At 39.1% G+C, this 21282-nt stretch overlaps 1 protein-coding gene across 1 annotated transcript in view; it reads right to left on the bottom strand.

Annotated features, from left to right (window-relative positions):
• LOC127410936 (vam6/Vps39-like protein) overlaps positions 1 to 21282 on the bottom strand; it is a 68312-nt gene that overhangs the window by 14918 nt on the left and 32112 nt on the right. Inside the window, exons 10-19 of the mRNA XM_051646210.1 lie at positions 14293 to 14413; positions 14029 to 14158; positions 11535 to 11677; positions 11300 to 11440; positions 10057 to 10198; positions 9059 to 9145; positions 6143 to 6216; positions 5841 to 6057; positions 2438 to 2566; positions 2248 to 2350 (exon numbers count right to left, since the gene is read on the bottom strand). Of these exons, the coding sequence (XP_051502170.1) occupies positions 2248 to 2350; positions 2438 to 2566; positions 5841 to 6057; positions 6143 to 6216; positions 9059 to 9145; positions 10057 to 10198; positions 11300 to 11440; positions 11535 to 11677; positions 14029 to 14158; positions 14293 to 14413 (1287 nt within the window). The remainder of the gene's footprint in view (positions 1 to 2247; positions 2351 to 2437; positions 2567 to 5840; positions 6058 to 6142; positions 6217 to 9058; positions 9146 to 10056; positions 10199 to 11299; positions 11441 to 11534; positions 11678 to 14028; positions 14159 to 14292; positions 14414 to 21282) is intronic.

The following is a 21282-nucleotide window of genomic DNA, read 5'->3' as shown; positions in this document are numbered from 1 at the left end:
CACAATACAGTTTGTGGGATTGTACATTTTATTTTATAGTTCACTTTTCATCATTTTAATCACATTTTAGGTTATTTATTTATTTTTTTTTTACAAATTTCACATTCTAACAATTCATATGTTGTCATGAAATTGCATTTTTTAATAATGATACAAGCTGTTGCCTCTATTTGAAATTTCAAACACATTTTTTTAACAAAATATTCACAAGGTTGGAACCTTTTAATGAACATAGAATTACACATATAACAATTAATTAATATCTATATTATACAAATTATAATTTAAGTGCTACTATATAAAAAAAACTACCATGCAAAAAAAAAAAAAAAAAAAAACATCCTTACCAAACCCTTGCATAGATGCGGCACGAGCCTATTTGTTAAATTTGTTAATATTTACAGTGTTTTCTGAAGTTAAAATATTTCCATTAAATATTTATGTATTTACACATTTATAACACTTACTACATAACTACATTTTGTTTAATGTTTTTATATGCACTTGTGCAAATAACAAGCGCTAAAATCTCTCTTTAAGATATCCTGGAGCTCCGCGAGCAAAGGTTTACGGTTGAATGAGCGCAGCGCACATTAATGACAGAGAAGTTGCAGTTGTTTTTACACCATCCGTGCAATGTGTTATTAGAATTAATGTTTATTTTAACTTTTTGACTAACTGACTGTAAATAACAGAAAGGATATTATAAGAGACATGAACTGAAAATGGTGTGCCTGGATCTCGTCTTTGGACACAAAACACACGGAACGAGCCAAAAGGAAACCTTTACTTGCATAAAAAATATTGACTTGCGTGTACAAATATTTATTATACAAGTTCAAATTCAAATCCACAAACTCTTGAGTTTGCAACACTTTAACCTTCCAACAGGCATTCAACAGGGCAGGCGCGTTACTGGTATGTAGCTGTAAAACAGAGCATGTTGTGAAAAAAAGTGCAGCCAAATAAGGTCGATTTCCTTCAGAGGCTCACGAGACACTACACACTGTAAAAGACGAGACTGAATCCAGCTTCTTAATCGTAAACTCCTTATTCAGTAAAAGAATTGCAGTGCGCGAAGCTCTTCGCCACTACACAACTCAATCACTGGCGAGTGAAATCTTAATATTTACTAGCCAGTGGTTAATAACGGACATATTTTAGTTGCACAGCAAGAATATGGCATATGCGAGTGATTTACTCACAATGTAGAGGGCTGTAACTTCACCCAAATACAGGCGAACTTGGCAAGCTAGATACAACTAAAAACGCTTAAGTTACCTTGGCGTTGGCAAATAGACAATCATAAGTCGCCAAGTGCGAAAGCCATTCCGCCAGCATGGTTGAGCATGGTTGATGGTTTATAATCAAGCTGTGCTGAATCATGCTCATGTTGAAATGCTACTGTATCCATTTCTCACCGTGATCAGAACCGTTCGGCACGATGGTGGAAAAGCGGCTGTTCGATAAAACCACCTAGACTCATGAATCTAGTCCAAATTTTTTTGTGTTCAGGTTGCAAGTTTAGGAAAAGTTACCAAGCCTTGAACCGCTCAGATTCAGGAAACCATTTTTATAAAAAAAAAGAAAAAAAAAAGCGATTAAGGGTTAAAAGCAACAGGGGAGTAATAGAAACATTTTAGCTGAGACCTTCATCATAATTTTGTCCCTCAATTTAAAAAGAAAACAAATCAAGGTTACAGTAACAGTTATCTAGAAATCTATGGGGCAACGCATTTCACTGGGATAAACATTAAAACTGAAAGTAGGTATAGCAGTTCTGAACACGTGATTTTTGCAAAAGTTGAAATAATTTTCTGTGGTAATTGTCATTATGCCACCAACGTCTTTCGATAGAGCTTAACTTGTATTCACACTTAAAGGGGCACTCAGTAACTTTTGTGTTTGTGTCATCTTGGACTTGGCATGAAAGTCAAATAACAGGGCAGTTACTGAGATTAAACGAGTAGTTTTCGGCTGGTCATGTGATCCTAACATGGCAGCCCCCATGAAGGGACCCTCTCCATGTAGAATAAAACAGCTTTTATAAGGTTACTGATATGACTAAAGTCTTCATCTCATGTGAGTGGTTATGATTTTATACATATATTGCAAAATTACAATTCATTTCTTTAGAAGTAAAACTTTTTTTTAAAGAGGAAAAAAATACTAAAATAGAATGTTCCTTTTAAACTTTTATCTGAGCAGAAAAAACAGTAATGATGGTCACTGTCGAATGATACTCACTCCTCAGCCATATGCGTGTCTTTCAGAATGTGAACATAGATAAACAGAGCCTGCTCATGTTTCCCCATACGACCCAAGAGCAAAGCTCTCTCCTCCAACAGACCTGACAGAGAGACAGAAGAACAGTATTCATCATCAGTCAGTTTTATTTCACAATTAAATCTTGCGTGTCTTTGATCTTTGGACTCACCATCAAACGGGAAATCACTGATGAGTCTCTCTGGCTCATAGCTGCTGGAAACTTCCAGAAACGACAGAAGCTTGTTGCGGAATTCTCCAAGCTCTCCGTTCTCTTTTCCTGCAGCTACAGCTGTAACTCCTGGACACAGTGAACACAATGGAAGAACATGAGACAATAAACTATTTTTTACTTTATATTAAGATTTAATTCATAGTAGTAGTTTTCAAATGTGGACAACAATAAAACAAACAACCAGCACTTGAGATCAGAGTATCACTGATTCTGGAGAACAGCCTGTTAGCCAATTAGAAGAGGACAAACCCAAAACATTTTTGCTAACATTTCAATTTCCTTTCAGTCCATTTTAGGACTGTTTCAGAGGAAATGTAGGTCTATAACAAATGATCATATTCAGAATGAAGCACTCGACCAAATACGACCAAAGAATTTAATTCTGGTGATTTTGAGACCCTGCCAAATATATAAACAGCAAAGTATAGTCAGCTGATAAAAATCAAAAGAATGTTTTTGATGTCTTTTTTCTAATGCATGCTCTTTCCAACCTTTAGTATGAAGGATGCAACACAATGCAATGCAATGCAATGCAAAAAGAAAAAATACACATAAAAAATGTACAGCGCTACATTAATGACATCAGAACGGTTCATGAGATTTAAAATTCAAAACAGTCCATTGTCGGACAGCTGTCCATAACTCTCTCTCCGCCGCACTGCCGTCTCCAGTCGGCCCTTATCCCTCTAGGGCTAATCAGCCCTCCGCCCTGCCACATTCCTCCCCAGTTCTCTCAGGCCGGGGAGCCCCCGGCATGACATACACCCCCCCCCCAACCTTTCCTTGGGGGGGGCGTGCCTTGCGCCTACACGCTGTAACGGCGATCATGCCAAATGAACAAAACATCTAAAAAGAGAGGGAAAAGGCCAACACGGAGTGGCAGCGGGAGAGAGAGAGAGAGAAAAAAAATAAAATAATTTACATGCCGGTTCTCCGATACGCCTTAGTCCGGTCCTCGGCTACCCCTCCACCCTCTAGTGGACAACAGCCGCGCCTCCTCGGGTGGATCGGAGGCAGTCTTCCGGCCCCTGGCGGATGGAACGCCCCGCCGCGTTTTTGGTGGACAGTAGGGGTCTCCCCCGCCCCTGGCAGCGGTAACCGCTCCAGGTGGTTGGTTGGGAGCACCTCCTCCCCTCGCGGTCGGCAGCCGTTCCTCCGCTTCCAGGCGGCCGGGCTCCTCCGTCCTCCGGCGGATGGCTGCGGCTGCTCCTTTGGGGTGGATGTTAGCGGTGAGAACTCTACTACGGCGCATCCCTCCTCCTTCCCGGGTTTTGGCACAAGTGTAACACAGTACAATGGAAAGGAGGCTGCAAGAACCGGCTTAACAATATAAATAATATTTAATGATTAACTAAAACAAAAGCACAAACACGCACAGGTGTCGGACAGCTGTCTGTAACTCTCTCTCTGCCGCACTGCCGTCTCCAGTCGGCCCTTATCCCTCTCGGCTAATCAGCCCAATTAGGGGCCGGGTGTGCAGAATCACGACCCGGTCAGCCACCCGCCCTGCCTCAACGATATATCGGCAGCCGATATATTATTGACCGATAACCGGGAAAAAATATATTATTATTGCGCCGATAATGGAATTACCGCCGATATTTTTGCCGATAATCTGTTACAGTTTATTCGCTTGTGGCTGATTTCCTTCAGGCAGACAATGCGCGTGTGAACACAGCATTTATGTGTAAGTGAGAGTAGGTCAGCTCATTTCGCTCTGTGAGGGTTATTTCAACATCTCTGCATCTTGTTACGTTGTTTTGGGGCTGATTTTAGTCATCTGCTGAGTAATGACATGCAATTTCCCATATTCTGTTTGTTTCATGAGGTAATAAACGGCAACACAACAAAAACATGTATGTATGTTACTTGGAGGCAATCTTTTTCACGAATTAATTCATGAAATGTAAAATAAATGTGAGAAATAACACATCGCTACTTACAGCACAGCACTGTGATTAAAACAAGTCCAAACACAGCCTAAAACAGTCAACTTATCTTGTAATAATTCTCACAGAGTGACTTGAGAGGGCTAAAAACACTAGTTTGTGAGTGAAAAGAATGTGGTTGTTGTATTTTACGAGTTGAGACTTCTCTAAGTACGACTCTTGACTACTCGATCTGTATCACGTTATCTATTCCCATTATGATCGTTGTGTTCACATTTCATAAGTTATACAGTGGAACTATCACAGACGAGCGCTGTAACAAGTATCTGTCAATGAGATGCACATAAGCACAATGCCACACATACATAACACACAAACTACCGCTGCATTCGCGGTCTGGCATAAATATTACACCATGAATACACAGATTAGGGTTCATATTGTGTGTTTTGTTGTTTCATGTTAGTTACATGCAGTTTATCGCCTCATTTTGGTTTAATGCATTGTTACAGCTGTTAGAAGTTCATTATTCTCTCTCTGTTAGCGAGTCATCAGGATTACCGTAAACACTCATATAAATGGGCACCATACAAGTTATGCAAGTTTATTGTAATTTATCTGTCATTCAAATTAACATACACCTGTAATATAGGCACATCTCTAGTTCATCTTACATCCGCCAAACCCTAAATAGCAGCAAGTCCAAATTCCAAGCTTTTATAAGACATTTTTTAAATGAGAAGCTTTTAATGAATTATCTAGCAGTTCCAGGCTTAAGGATTCAAAATGAAAGCCTTTTTTAAAATATCGGTTATGGGTATCAGCTACAATAAGCTGTGAATTGTCGGTTATCGGTATCGGCCCCGAAAATCCATATCGGTGCATCCCTACATTAAAAGTATTTCAGAGGTAAAGGCACAATTATCTACACAATTAAATATTCCAGCATTTCATGTAAATCATTAGAGCTTATTATGTACAGCAAGCCTACTTTGGCACATTGTACTAGCTGTTTGTAATGCTAAAATGTCATTTTATCAATTTACAATTGCTGATGTTATGATGAGTAGAACAAAGCATGTTTTCTAATGACTAGACATGAAGCATTCTGACGATAACAAAAACTGCATGTGCCCAACATCATTCTGAAAAAATCATAAACATCTTTCGGGAAAAAATTACAAAATAAACAGCAGTGGCCAGAGAATAGATTAACTTGCAGTGTCCAATTCGTGAATTCCAGACACTTCTATTCAGGTGCGATATGCTAGTGCAATATCAGTAAAACAACTATGTTTCTTCACTTTTAAACCACTAATTTCTGCACTTCTGTTGCACCATTACTGTAGAGTATTCAAGGATAAATTTTATTACTTGAGTAAGTGGAGAAATAAAACAAATATCCTGAGTTCTACTGATACTCAGCAGTCAATTTACGGTGAGTGTCTGACCTTCAGGCAGTGAGTTGAGGTACTCCTTCATGGGGCCTTGCACCTTCTCCAGGTACAGCTGGATCAGAACGTTGTGGAAATCAGGCCGTGTCTCGTCCCACATGTAAATAATGTGCTCCAGGTAAGGGATGGCCAGCTCTTTGAAGCCCTCCTTCAGGAAGTTCAGCACTTTATCTCTGGGTAGAGTCTCCACCTCCGTCAGGTCCTCTGTGAAGATCTGACACCAGCAGAATTATACTCAAGGACCTCAGAATGACCAAAAAATGTATGAAAACATGGTTAGATCATGTCTCTTTTCTCACCTTCAGTCCATCCTCTGGGCAAATCTTCAGAACCCAGGGTGAAAACTCAAATATGATGCCCAGGTTCTCCACCCCTGTACAGAGAGAGAGATGCATGTCACAGGTGAACTGAATAAAAGTGTCTATTGATGCAGCTATGTGTAAATGGAATGTGATTATTCAATTGGATAGCAATCCGATCAGTCAAAACGCATGAAGTGACGAAGTGTAAACACCCACTAACGGAATTTTACCTGTAAATTATTTTAGACAAATGAGTTACTAGTCAATTATGCAATATTACAGTATATCATGGTAATATTTTCATTGATTTAACGAATGTTTTATTTCATAAGTGTGGTTTTCTACAGGTCTGGAAAAAGCTGGCAATCAGGAAAAAGTGGCCATCCAAAACTCAATAACCACCACACTGTAATGTACTTTTGGGACAAGTTAAATTTGTAAAAAATATACCGGAACCAAATGATTTTCATGAATTTCCGTTAACAGCTTTCAAACGAGCATTCTTCCGCCTGGAACACCATGGACAGAACACCATAATAAAATTCGATGTAGTCCGATTTCTGAATGAATGACTCCTAATGGCCGGTTCTTTTAATCTTCAGCATGAAAAATACATTGTAGTTGTGCGTTTCCCAAAAGCATCGTGTGCAAATTATGGTTGCAAGTAGGGGTGTAACGATCCATCGATCTGGATCGATGCATCAATCAATTAACCAACGATGCGATGTCATCGATACACAACGTAAAGATTGATGCTTTTTATTTTATTTTTTTAAATATGTGCCTTTATTTTAACGCTCTAATGCCAGCCATGTCTGTATGCATATCAGTCATGCGATGCAGGAACCTTATGATATTCATCTTGCTTTATAAGCGCTAAATATGCTTCTCATGTGGGACACGGATGTGTGCAGAGTGACTGAAGTTGCGCTCTGCTCTATCCGTGTGCGCGTGTGCCAACAGGGCTGTGAGCTCCGGTGACAGGATAGCATGGAGGAGCTCACATGCGTGATTAAATCAGGCTTTCCTCAATATGGTATTTTTGCTTTTTAAGCACTTTGGAGCAATTCAACCATGTCAAATGGCTATTCTGAACAGCGCTGACAAGGGAAAATGCCTGTCCATCTGCATCAACATCAATTACAAGACTATTCACATCAACACCCTTACTAACATTTATCACAGTAAACTGTAACATAATTTTTCAATACAACCGTGAAAGATGTAGCCAAGAAAAAACACGGACAGCACATACAGTACTCTCCTGTCATGGGTATGTAAGTATTTTGGATTGAAAGACTTGCATGACTATTGTAGAGATGACAAATTGTCACTGTAGTGTTTACCTCATTCCACAAGGCAATGAGCAGTCATCAAACGGCTGATCACTTGTATAGTATGTGATTTTATGATTTATATTTACAACGATCAGCCACAACATTAAAACCACCTGCCTAATATTGTGTAGGTCCCCCTCGTGCCGCCAAAACAGCGGCAACCCTCATCTCAGAATAGCATTCTGAGATGCTATTCTTCTCACCACAATTGTAGAGAGCGGTTATCTGAGTTATCGTAGACTTTATCAGTTCAAACCAGTCTGGCCATTCTCTGTTGACCTCTCTCATCAACAAGGCATTTCAGTCCGCAGAACTGCCACTCACTGGATGTTTTTTGTTTTTGGCACCATTCTAAGTAAATTCAAACAATCATGCCACGGTCCAAATCACTGAGATCACATTTTTTCCCCATTCTGATGGTTGATGTGAACATTAACTGAAGTTCGAAGCTCCTGACCCATATCTGTATGATTTTATGCACTGCTACCACACGATTGGCTGATTAGATAATCGCACGGATGACTGTTGGTGCCAGACGGGCTGGTTTGAGTATTTCTGTAACTGCTGATCTCCTGGGATTTTCACACAACAGTCTCTAGAATTTACTCAGAATGTTGCCAAAAACATCCAGTGAGCGGCAGTTCTGTGGATGGAAATGCCTTGTTGATGAGAGAGGTCAACAGAGAATGACCAGACTGGTTTGAACTGATAAAGTCTACAGTAACTCAGATAACCGCTCTGTACAATTGTGGTGAGAAGAATATAATCTCAGAATGCTATTCTGAGATGCAGGTTGCCGCTGTTTTAGCGGCACGAGGGGGACCTACACAATATTAGGCATATTTAATGTTGTGGCTGATCGGTGTATGTTATTTGCAATAAACAATCGCTATAAAAAGGTGCTGATTGGTTTATATTGATATGTTGCACCCTCTTGTGGATGTAGGGTACTATGTCGATTTAAAAATCAGATGTCTTATAGATTTTACCACTGCCTGAAATAATGTCTTGAAAATTCGAATACAATTCCAATATTGGAAATATTTCAGTGAAAAATTTGAATTTAGTTTCTCAGCCCTGTTGACAGCACTAAATTTGACCATGTTTACATGCACTTAAAAAAACGTATTCCAGGGTTTCGCAGAAAGTGGCGTTCTAAAATGTCACAAATGCGAATGCAGCTGTTTAAGGGATTAAAGTTTTTGTACGGGACCAGTGTACACCAGTGTAGTCCGATTCCCTAAAGTCATATAAGTTTGAGGCGGCAAAATGGTGAGTAAATGATAAGAGAATTATCATTTTCTGTTGTACTATCCCTTAAAATACAAAAAGAACTGCATTTCTTATTTCCAAATATTTCTTCCTCAAAAGTACTAAAAGAATTGTGAAACGAATCGTTAAAGAACCGGAATCTGAAAATGTCTGACAATTCCCATTCCTACTGTAAAGGGCACAATTCCACTATACAGAATCTAAATAAAAGGGCTCAAATCTGTATATAGTCTAATTATTAGTTTCTCTATCAGAGATCAACAGGATATGGGCTGAAGTGTGTATGTGAGTGTTGTATTCTCACCCAGCCTCTGAAGATACTGGACTGTCCTCTCATGACCCTTCAGGGGAGAGTTGGCTTTAGTGGACTGATCCAGCAGAACCTGCAGAGCTGCACAATCACACATTGGTTAGTCTATTTGACTTAAAAAGATGATGACATAAAAGTTTTTACTGTTAAAAATTAGCAGAGAAGACTGGAACAGCATGTAAAAAAACTGTGACACACCAATTATCGCCATTGGGCAAAGTCCCTGCCAAGAGACTGATTAACAGAAGTGGTGGTTCCCTGGTCTTTGTCTTAAGACCTTTGTCTTGGAGTAAATATTGGTAATAATGTTTATCCTGCTCTTCAATGAGTTAATGTTAATATATCGATACCTCAAAAACGTATCGAGAAAATAACGTGCCGATCAATAATCGATACATTCCTACTCATTAATAATGGAGATTCCTTGGGTCCACATAAACATTCATATGAGAATCCAGATGTACAGTACTGTGCAAAAGTTTTAGGCACTTGGGAAAAATGCTGCATAGTGAAGATGTCTTCAAAAATAATGACATAAATAGTTTTCATTTATCACTTAATGTCATACAAAGTCCAGTAAACATAAAAAAAAGCTAAATCAATATTCGGTGTGACCACTTTTGCCTTTAAAACAGCACCAATTCTCCTAGGTACACCTGGACACAGTTTTTCTTGGTTGTTGGCAGATAGGATGTTCCAAGCTTCTTGGAGAATTCGCCACAGTTCTGACTGACACGATGTTCAGTGGGGGGCTCTGTGGGGGCCATGACATCTGTTGCAGGGCTCCCTATTCTTCTATTCTAATCTTTTCTATTTGCAAAAGTAATGTTTGGGAGTCTAACATTTATATTTCCTATTGACACACTAAAGCTGAAGATATAAATAACCATCTTAAGACAAATGCTTTGTGAAACATCTTATGTGTCTAAGACTTTCGCACAGTACTGTGTGATTTCAGTAAGCAGACGTTAAGTCGAGAAGATTGCACTCACCTTTCTGATGAAGGCCTTTCTTCTCGTAGAGGATGATGAGTTCGCTGTATTTGTGGGCTTTCTTCAGCACATACTCGCTCTCCTCTATGTGACAGTGGTTGTTCTCCAGACGTAAAAGAGGCGACACTAAGGCTACATTGGTCTACAGATAAAAGAACAAAAGCCACACTCAAACTTTACTCTGATTAGTGGGTTCAGATAAACTAGCTTTGTTCCAAAACCTAGTGAGCTGTCCACTTATAGACATGCTGCCTAACAAGATACCTTGTTTCACTGTGTCCTTACTAGATGCAAGAAGCAATAAAAGCTCGTCCATGTAATTTTTTTTTTGTCCTAAAAAACATTTTTTTGGGGGGGGGGGGGGGGGGGTTTCTGGTAGCCTCGCCCACTTTGAAATCTCACAGGTCCAAAATCCCACTTCACATTACACACCAACTGGGGTTGTTGGTGTTACAATGTCACAAAGATAATTCACAATAATAACGAAAGTGTTCTTATTCAAGTTTTCAAAATGTTCCAACAAATGTTTACAAAATGTAAATTGTCTGTAGAAAGAAACATCGGCCAATCACAGGTCTTGGCCTATAATCGGTGCAGCGCTAGCAGAAAATGTCACAGAAATGTTCATTTTTTGCAGTACTGTAAAGTAATAGGATGTCAATTTTCAGATATTTTCATTATCGATCATCTTGGAAATTAACGATCAATTAATCGATTAATCCTTAATGTTAATATCACAAAATGCACGTTGAGGACTCCAAATAATATGTGCATGTAGCATACGGTTTAAATATAATTTAAATTAATACATTCATTAATTTAAAATATTCTTAGTTCAGTGTATTTAAATACATTAAGGCAATGTTTAGTTCGAAACAAGGAGATCAACAGTGCTTGTTTTCATGGTGTACACTATCATGGTGTGTTCAGAAAAGATTAATGTTCATTTATAAAGAAACACTCCAACATTGTTTACATTAACCCCACTTCATCTCTCTGATCTGTGCATTGGCTCTTCTTCTGTGAACAGGATAATGACATGCAGAGCGCAAGTGCCCTTTAGCGGCGGGTGACTGTATAGACAGCCTTATCAACGTCTGCTCTCATGATTACTTCTCAATTCAGTCATTTCGGCTGCCTTAGAAGGTAGCTGTCTTTGTAGACAGGAAGCAGCAAGAGCCAGCTAGGATTAGGAACAGCGCTTTTGTGAATGCCTGTAGGTCAGACAAGCCAAAGGCCTTACATGGAGGTAGCATTTGAGCAGTGAGGTGTCGATGATCTGAAGGAGCTTCTTGCGGCTCTTTATGGTTGGGGTTCCCTCCATGAGAGGGGACGTGTTGGAAGGGTCTGAGTCATTCAACTGCTTCACTAAATGACTGCGTTTCTACACAAAACACAAAGAGAAAACTTTAACAACAGCAAATGAGTAAATACAAAAACAGACTGAACATGAAATATGTGGTTCTGAGGGTGTGTACCTGTGTCAGGTAGTCTATGAGGGCCAGGTGGGCTTTCTCCAGTTCGGCTCCTGACAGTGTGGGTAGGGGGTTGGGATAGTGCAGTTGTTTACGGTAGTCAGAGGGAAGCAGGTCTGGATACAGTCCAATAACATGAGTGGGATCTATAAAAGACAACAACAAACCGGGTTTAACCCATTATACTATGTGTGCATCTTATTATCCTGGTCCAATGGTGCCCTCTAGTGAACTACATTATGCCATAACTGTAATAATTGCCAACCCCATACCAGCCAGGGGCAGACTGGCCATAGGGAGAACTGGGAATTTTCCTGGTGGGCCGGCCGCGAAACGGGGCCAAACGGGCGGCGAAAAGCAGAAATGGGCTGCCAAGTTATGCCTAATGGGCCGCGACTGGCTGAAGAGGGCCACAACGCCCCCCCAACAACTTTTAGGCCGGTTTCTATGTAAAATCCAGGGCCGATTTCTCTTCCCAGTCTGCCCCTGGTCTCAGCCTCAGACGGCACGCCTTTCACCTTTCACAATGTATACTGCACACTATTGCAAACATTTTCTAGGAGTCAGAGAGCACAAGTTTACCTAAGTTCACCAGCCATGCATAGGTTATAACAGAGACTTGTTAACGAGTAAATGGGCAGAGCAAGCTCAATTTAGGCACTACTAAATATTTGAGCTTTGCCCCATTAAACTAAGGTGAAACGTAACCTTACGTATAAACTAAATCTTTACAGAGGCGAGCCAGGAGTAAAGGTTGGCATAAACTGATTGAACCAAACTAAACAGTGCACTTTCCGCTGTGCATCGCCCGGTGTCACTGGCATGCCAAGTTTCAACAAATACAAAATATATATGGGATTTTTCAAGTCTGTTGTATTAGTATTTCTTTATTGCCCCTTATTTATTAATGTTCATATAAAACTGAATATTATTTTTTACATATTTTAGTATCCTATTTTTATTATAATTACAGATTTTTTAAATAATACATTTCAATATAAATGCAATTTATTACCACTGATTTACGTGAGACACAACAAAATAACACTGATATTCATGGGTTTTCAACACTTCTCTTTGAAGGCTGCTTATTGAATCAAGTACTAAGTTGGCACTAAATCTTACAATCGTTGATTTTGTAAATGTGTTTTTATGCCTTGCAAACTTACACATTTGGATTTCTGTGATGTTTTGAACATTGTTGTTGACGTACTTGACATTAAATTCTGCTTATTGTCACCAAAGTAACATGACTAGTGGTTGACCGATATATCGGTGAGGCGATAAATCCAACGCTATTCGTAATTTTTTCATTATTGGCCGATACATTTTCCCGTTTGGCTGATTTGTTTCTTAAGGCTGTGACGGCAGCGAGAATCACCTGCTTGTACGTGAAGGAGTCATCTGAGATATGTAAACGACCAATCACAGTACGTTTTGTAGTTACGTGCCATTGTGTTACTATGATAACAGACTGGTGTGCAACAGTCTCATTTAAACGGTCCACATATCAGAGCAGTGACAGACACACTGGAGATCATAATGTTAAAGTGCTCGCCTGATTCTTTCTCTTTCTCTCTCCTCTCAAAAGTTCACTGTAACTTTTAACTGTCTTGTCTAATGATAAATAGGCAAATATCAATAAAACTAATATCATATACCATCTGCAAATATACGGATATCTCGTTTAAACAGATGTAATTCACGAACCTCACGAAAATCCAGCGTTTTTTTTCTGTCGAGCACTCATATAATATCTTCCTCTGAAGCGTCTATCAGCCAGAATGAAAACTCAGTTCCTTTGATTTATGAATGTTGCATTACGGTCAGTCCGTGACAATCCAAGCAGGCGATCCGGGCCGTGTAAACTGTTTGCTGCTTGCTGGATCCACACGAGCACGTGAGAGCAACTTCAAAGTAAAAACGCTTCACGTGCATGTCATATTCACTGTGCACTGTACTGTATGTACAATTGGTTTGATTCTGTCTTTTGTGAGAAAATGCGATTGCTAATGCACACATGCAATTGATGGTTGCTGGACTACTGTGTATACTGTTGTTATTCCCTTCCTAAAACATTAACAATTTCTTTATGTGCAAATAATTTACTAAAATCAGATGACTAAACAGAAATCCGAAGAATCTACCTATCTACCATTTAAAACATAATCTTATATTTTACAAAGTTAAAGTTTTGTATGAAATTTAAATAAATATAGTGCTAAATAAGGATTTATTCTTTTTTAAAAGCAAATTTATGCACGTTATTTACTATTGTGATATATCAGCATTATATCAGCCTATCGGCCACCTTACTCTCGGCATCAGGCATTAAAAAACCTGTATCGGTCAACCACTAAACATTACATAGCTTTTTAACATAGATTTTGTCAGAATTGTAAGAATGACTAGTGAAAAATTTATCTAGAAACATCATTGAGAAATCTATTCTCCTTTCTGGTGCCTCAAGACTGCAGGTAGTGTCAGTTAAGCTCACCTGTGCCTAACTTTGCAAACACCTGCATGGAGTCGTCAAAGCGTTTCTGACAGAAGAGGTTGAAAGCAAACAGGTTCTGGATGTGATTGATCTGCTGCCTCTTATCTGCATCTGAATCATCCTTCATTTTCTGAGGACATGCAGAAAGAAAGAGATTGAAATGTTTTTCACTACATCCACTCCATGTATTCTATGGAGAATATTCAATTGCACTGAGTCTTCTGTATTTTCTATTTACTGTATCTGTAAGTCAGTGTTTCTCACCGCCAATTGAAGAGCCAGTTCAAACTGTTTGTCCTGTAGCAGCTGCCGTATCTGGTTGGCTATGGAGACTGGCACCAGACGCCAAACGAAATGATTGCTAGCAACGTACATAACATTTGATCTGTGAAATAAAAAGGGAAAGAAGAATTTAAGACAAAGTATACTTCAGACAGATAAAATACCTTCAACTAATCTAGATATGGCTTGAAAGCTGGGGTGAGCAATTGAAAAAAATATGAAATAACAACTGATTCTGTGTTTTAAAGTTTTTTGAATGTTTGACAGTCAATAACAAGATGGATAGAGGAAAAGATTTGAAGGTTAATTTGTATCATATTTGTGGTGATGTGGGCGTGGCTGAGTGAAATATGTGGAGAGCAAGGCCGGGAGAGGAAGAATGGTAAGGATTGACACCTGTGGGAAATTATCTCTAACAGCTGTTCTGTGTTGCAGTGAGAGCTGGAGAGGGATAAAAGAGGCAATCCAGACCGCCGGAGGAGGGAGAGAGATGCAAAAAGCTGACTGTGTGTGTGTGTGTGCGCAATATTATGCTGAAAAGCAGATCTTTGTGTGTAAAATAAAAGAATGCGTGGATTGTTTACCTGGCACCCACTTCCTCCTTCAAGAAGAGAGTTACAGAACCTATCACAGTATTGTCATACAATTTGTAAAATTTCTCCAATCCCCATTATAATTAGCTTGATTTTGGCAGAGGGTGTCACACATGCAGTTTTGCTGAGATCTCGCTCTCTTCAGTCAGAGGTATGACACACTTGCCGATTAAGAATGGTGGAGGGGTGACAAATTTCATTAGTCATTTAGTGTAGGAGAAAAATGCAGGCAAAACGCTTGGAGACAGAATCACTATGGATTACAATCAACGTTTGTGACGATATGCGATATTCAGATCCACTTGACGTCTTGTCAGTTCTTCAGTAAATGAAGCTCATTGGTCACTTGAAGAGAACACAAGAGCCCGCCTCCACAACATATCAATTTCTTCAAGCAAGTCTGATGTGCTTTTTTGGTTTTGAAGCCATTAAAAGGGACAGTTCAACCAAAAATATAAATTCTCTAATCATTTACTCACCCTCATGCCATCCCAGATGTGTATAACTTTCTTTCTTCTGCAGAACACAAATGAAGAAATTTAGAAGCATATTTCAGCTCTGCAGGTCCTAACAACGCAAGCAAACGGTGACCAGATCTAAGAAGGTCCAAAAAGGACATAAAAGACTCCAGTTGTTAAATCAATGTCTTCTGAAGTGAAATGATAGGTGTGGGTGAGAAACAGATCAATATTAAAGTCCTTTTTTAATGTAAATCTACACTTTCACATTCAGCCACCTACTGTCGGGGCTGGTCAGAGGTGGAGATTTATAGTAAAAAAGGATTTAAATATTTATCTGTTTCTCACCCTCACCTATTATATCATTTCTGAAGACATGGATTTAACCACTGGAGTCGTATGGATAACTTTGACACAACACTGCATTGTGAGGACCTACAGAGTTGAGATATTCTTCTAAAAATCTTAATTTGTGTTCTGCAGAAGACAAAAAGTCATACACATTTGGGATAGCATGAGAGTGAGTAAATGATGAGAGAATTTAGATTTTTGGGTGAACTATCCCTTTAACTCAGCAGAGAGTCCAAACGGTCTAGTGATTAACGACCTTCCAATGGCAGACGCTATTTGTGCTTTGTCTCTCATCTACTGGACTTTGATTATGTAAATGAAGCTCGCACCTGAAAATCACTGGAAAAATCAGCTAGTGTGGTGTCGGCTTTGGTTTGACAAATCAACAACTCAAAGTTGAAAAAGCCCGCTGTCTTATACATATGTACATTGCTTCAAAAGAGGAATATTTTACTGGACACAACTGCAATGCAAAATGAAATGTTCACTCAACAAAATGACATACTTGTGACATCGAGCTAATTTTTATAGGGTAGATTTCTAGGTAGTGATACTTTCCAAATAATTTGTAATTTTTTTATTTATTCACAAATGTACACTATATTGCCAAAAGTATTCGCTCATCTGCCTTTACACGCATATGAACTTAAGTGACATCCCATTCTTAATCCATAGGGTTTAATATGACATCGGCCCACCCTTTGCAGCTATAACAGCTTCAACTCTTCTGGGAAGACTTTCCACAAGGTTTAGGAGTGTGTTTATGGGAATTTTTGACCATTCTTCCAGAAGCGCATTTGTGAGGTCAGACACTGATGTTGGACGAGAAGGCCTGGCTCGCAGTCTTCACTCTAATTCATCCCAAAGGTGCTCTGTCGGGTTGAGGTCAGGACTCTGTGCAGGCCAGTCAAGTTCTTCCACACCAAACTCGCTCATCCATGTCTTTATGGACCTTGCTTTGTGCACTGGTGCGCAGTCATGTTGGAACAGGAAGGGGCCATCCCCAAACTGTTCCCACAAAATTGGGAGCATGGAATTGTCCAAAATCTCTTGGTATGCTGAAGCATTCAGAGTTCCTTTCACTGGAACTAAGGGGCCAAGCCCAGCTCCTGAAAAACAACCCCACACCATAATCCCCCCTCCACCAAACTTCACAGTTGGCACAATGCAGTCAGACAAGTACCGTTCTCCTAGCAACCGCCAAACCCAGACTCGTCCATCAGATTGCCAGAAGGAGAAGCGTGATTCGTCACTCCAGAGAACGTGTCTCCACTGCTCTAGAGTCCAGTGTCAGCGTGCTTTACACCACTGCATCCGACGCTTTGCATTGCACTTGGTGATGTATGGCTTGGATGCAGCTGCTCGGCCATGGAAACCCATTCCATGAAGCTCTCTACGCACTGTTCTTGAGCTAATCTGAAGGCCACATGAACTTTGGAGGTCTGTAGCGATTGACTCTGCAGAAAGTTGGCGACCTCTGCGCACTATGCGCCTCAGCATCCGCTGACCCCACTCTGTCATTTTACTTGGCCTACCACTTCGTGGCTGAATTGCTGTCATTCCCAATCGCTTCCACTTTGTTATAATACCACTGACAGTTGACTGTGGAATATTTAGTTGCGAGGAAATTTCACGACTGGACTTGTTGCACAGGTGTCATCCTATCACAGTACCACGCTGGAATTCACTGAGCTCCTGAGAGCAGCCCATTCTTTCACAAATATTTGTAGAAGCAGTCAGCATGCCATGGTGCTTCATTTTATACACCTGTGGCCATGGAAGTGATTGGAACACCTGAATTCAATTATTTGGATGGGTGAGCGAATACTTTTGGCAATATAGTGTATATATATATATATATATATATATATATATTAATTTTTTTTTTTTTTTTTTTTTTTGATGATGATGAAAATGCCCTTTAGATTTAATCAATATTTCATCATGTTACATTCATTAATTTTAGTCAATTTTAAAAACAAGTCCTATAAATGTTACTGTTTGGCCATAATGACCATCATTATGTTTGGAGGAAAAAGGGTGAGGCTTGCGAGCCGAAGAACACCATCCCAACCGTGAAACATGGGGGGGGGGGTGGCAGAATCATGTTGTGGGGGTGCTTTGCTGCAGGAGGGACTGGTGCACTTCACAAAATAGATGGCATCATGAGGAAGGAAAATTATGTGGATATATTGAAGCAAAATCTCAAGACATCAGCCAGAAAGTTAAAGCTTCACATTCTTAAAATAAAGTAACTGACCTAAGACAGGGAATGTTTTCTACGATTACATGTCAGGAATTGTGAAAAACTGAGTTTAAATGTATTTGGCTAAAGCGTATGTAAACTTCTGACTTCAACTGTAAATACTTGTCTACCTGTTTCCACCAGCATCTTCACAAAGTCCTTTGTTGTTGTTCGCGCCAAACTACGTTCATCTCTAGGAGACAGAATGCGTCTCCTTCCTGAGCGGTATGATGGCTGCGTGGTCCCATGGTGTTTATACTGGCGTACTATTGTTTGTACAGATGAACATGGTACCTTCAAGTGTTTGGAAGTTGCTCCCAAGGATGAACCAGACTTGTGGAGGTCCACAATTTTTTTTCTGAGGTCTTGCCTGATTTCTTTTGATTTTCCCATGATATCAAGCAAAGAGGCACGGAGTTTGAAGATAGGACTTAAAACACTTTCACAGGTACACCTCCAATTCAGTACACCTCCTATCAGAAGCTAATTGGCTAACTGTCTAAAGGCTTGACATCATTTTCTGGAATTTTCCAAGCTGCTTAAAGGCACAGTTAACTTGGAACCATGGAATTGTGATATAGTCAATTAAAAGTGAAACAATCGGTCTGTAAACAATTGCTGGAAAAATTATTCATGTCATGCACAAAGAAGATGTCTTAAACCACTAGCCAAAACTATAGTTTGCTAATATTAAATCTGTGGAGTGGTTAAAAAAAATGAGTTTTAATAACTTCAACCTAAGTGTATGTAAACTTCTGACTTCAATTGTATATAAAAAAAACAACGCGTTTAATCATGTCCACTGACGCTAATGGAAATTCCATAATAAAAAGTATGGATTTTCCTACCATACGAGCAATTCAAGCTTGAAGTACATCTGTTTTTACGAGCCACATCAATTGGTGGCAGCGCGCCTCAACAATCCTCACAAGCAGCACAGCCACAGAATGAGAACCGCTCACTTAAGAGGAAGCACAACAGAATACAGGAATCTTCAGATGTGATTTTCAAAGTTTCCACTACTTTTAACTTGATACAGCATCCTAAAAATGCAGCATTTATGACGCTGAATACCAGTGTCAATGCAAAACAAATTTGCTGTCAGCTGTAGGCTTGTTCAATGATATGCAATTTATTTCAAACAGAAAGTTAATCTGTATTACATATTTATTGTAGGCCCCACATATTATATTTATAAATATTTGAATTATTATACATTATTTATATGATTTTTCTTTATTTGGGGGCCTAACTCAGAAGATAATGATGAATGCAATTAATTGTGATTAATTCAATTAATTAATAGGCACGTCATGTAAATAATTCGATTAAAAAAATGTATCTAATTTTTTAATTTGTCTTAATTAAAAATACACACAGTTTCAAAAGAATTAAATATTATACATGTTAACATGATTTTAATGTTGAGGCTATACTTTTGAAACAATGTGTATTTTAAAGGTGCAGTATGTAAGATTCAGAAACCCTTGTTATTAATGACACCTGTGACCGTTACGTGAACTGCAGCAAGCTACTTGTTGCTCGTACTCGTGCACAAACTCCATGAGGACGCAAGCGAGCGAGCATCAGCCAAAACAATGATGTAACGTACAAAGAGACTGAATGTGATTCACTGGCATCATGCTGACAAATGAGGTAGCATAATTAAAATTACACAATTATGACTGTTTTACTACAAACTTTGAGACTAAACTAAAACTACTCATCAGCTAACATAGCATACTGATACACACATACAGCTACATACTACCGACAGTTTACAGTTAAGTTGCACTATTGTATGTTTTGTATGTCATATGTCGTACTTCGAATAAGAAACCAGCGTATTTGCTTAAATTTATCCTGTATACATGACTTTTAGTATAAAGAGAAATTATTATATATTGTTGAAATTATTTGAAAGTTATGAAGCAAGGTAGCTTGCAATTCGTCAGCGTTAGCAGGCAAGATCAAGTTAGCTAAAATTACACAGATCGATCCTTATGGCACTATATTTCACATGCTTTGCAGTTATGTAAGCTTACCTGTCCAATAAGAAGAACGGCAATTCAGGGTGGGTTTTGATCCTCAAAACCGAACAAAGGTCCCTCCAAGAATCAAATGCCCTGCCGATGTTCACTCTAGTTTTCGCTCGACCACGATCACGTTCCCGCTTAGCCAGACGGGATCAGTAGATAAATGTTTTTTTTTTTTTTTGGCTTACTCTGAGTTTGTGTAGGAGTCGGTGTTGTGCTGGGAGCCGGCCGTTAGCTGGATTCCATCTCTAAGATAACGTTACCTAGTGTTGCAGACAGTTGTCACTGTTGAATAGCGGAAGAGAAGCTATCCTTTGGAAGTCACATCCTTTGGATTCTCCCGGTAAAAGTGACCCGCTCCCTTCGCATGAAATTAGTCTATAGGCTTTAATAGGCAACCTAGGAAGTCCGGGAGGGGCTAATTTTTAAGTTGCGTTTTAAGCCGTTCACACATTGGCAAAAAAAGGCGAATATTACATGAAAATTGTTACATATTGCACCTTTAATGTTTATTGACTGGCCCCATTTTCTTTCTTCGTAAATTAATTTGTTTAGCCACAATGTTCACTTTAAAAAAAAATAAAAAAAATAAATGTTGGATGGATTGAAAATATCTTTTGGGTAATATTATGTCACAAATGCTGCTGAACGAGCTTAACTTGTATTGAACCAGGAATACTCCTCTAATATGTTTAATATGCAAGATGAAACAACAATCGAAAACTGATTTAAAAACCTGAGCTCTTGAAATAATAGCATATAATGAATATACTGAAGTACTCATTACTTTTTAGAAGTTACTACTTCATTTAAACAGTTTAGGATATTGCATTACAAATATCACGTTTTTAAGGAATCAGATCATTATTCACAACACAAGTTAACCATTCTGACTAGACCGTAACTTCAAGTTGAAGTTCCCTTTGTCCTTCGCTTCACTGTGTGCAGATGTAAGTTGTAATATTACATTTATGTTGTAGATCTAGCTGATTTAGGGATGTTAATGATTGATCAAAAATTGATTAAATGTCGTTAATAATTTGATCGGATGGGGGAGTCACGTGACACTATGTGAGTGGAAGCAGCCTAGTGTTCTCCGCTACATTTTGCTACAATTATCCTTTCAATCAACATTACTTGGTGAGAACTGATTTAGTTTTGATTGTTAAACTGCACGGGGAGTGTAGGATGTGGAAGAATTCGAATTCGTCGGCCTGTGGGGACATTAAAAAGCATGCGACCACGAGGACTTAAAAGCGCACTGGGAATTGAGCATTCCAAATTGGGTG

This window comes from Myxocyprinus asiaticus, chromosome 20 (genome assembly GCF_019703515.2).
Source record: "Myxocyprinus asiaticus isolate MX2 ecotype Aquarium Trade chromosome 20, UBuf_Myxa_2, whole genome shotgun sequence".
Lineage (NCBI taxonomy): Eukaryota > Metazoa > Chordata > Actinopteri > Cypriniformes > Catostomidae > Myxocyprinus > Myxocyprinus asiaticus.
The sequence above is the reverse complement of the archived record's forward strand: the minus strand, read 5'-3'. Positions and strand labels throughout refer to the sequence as shown.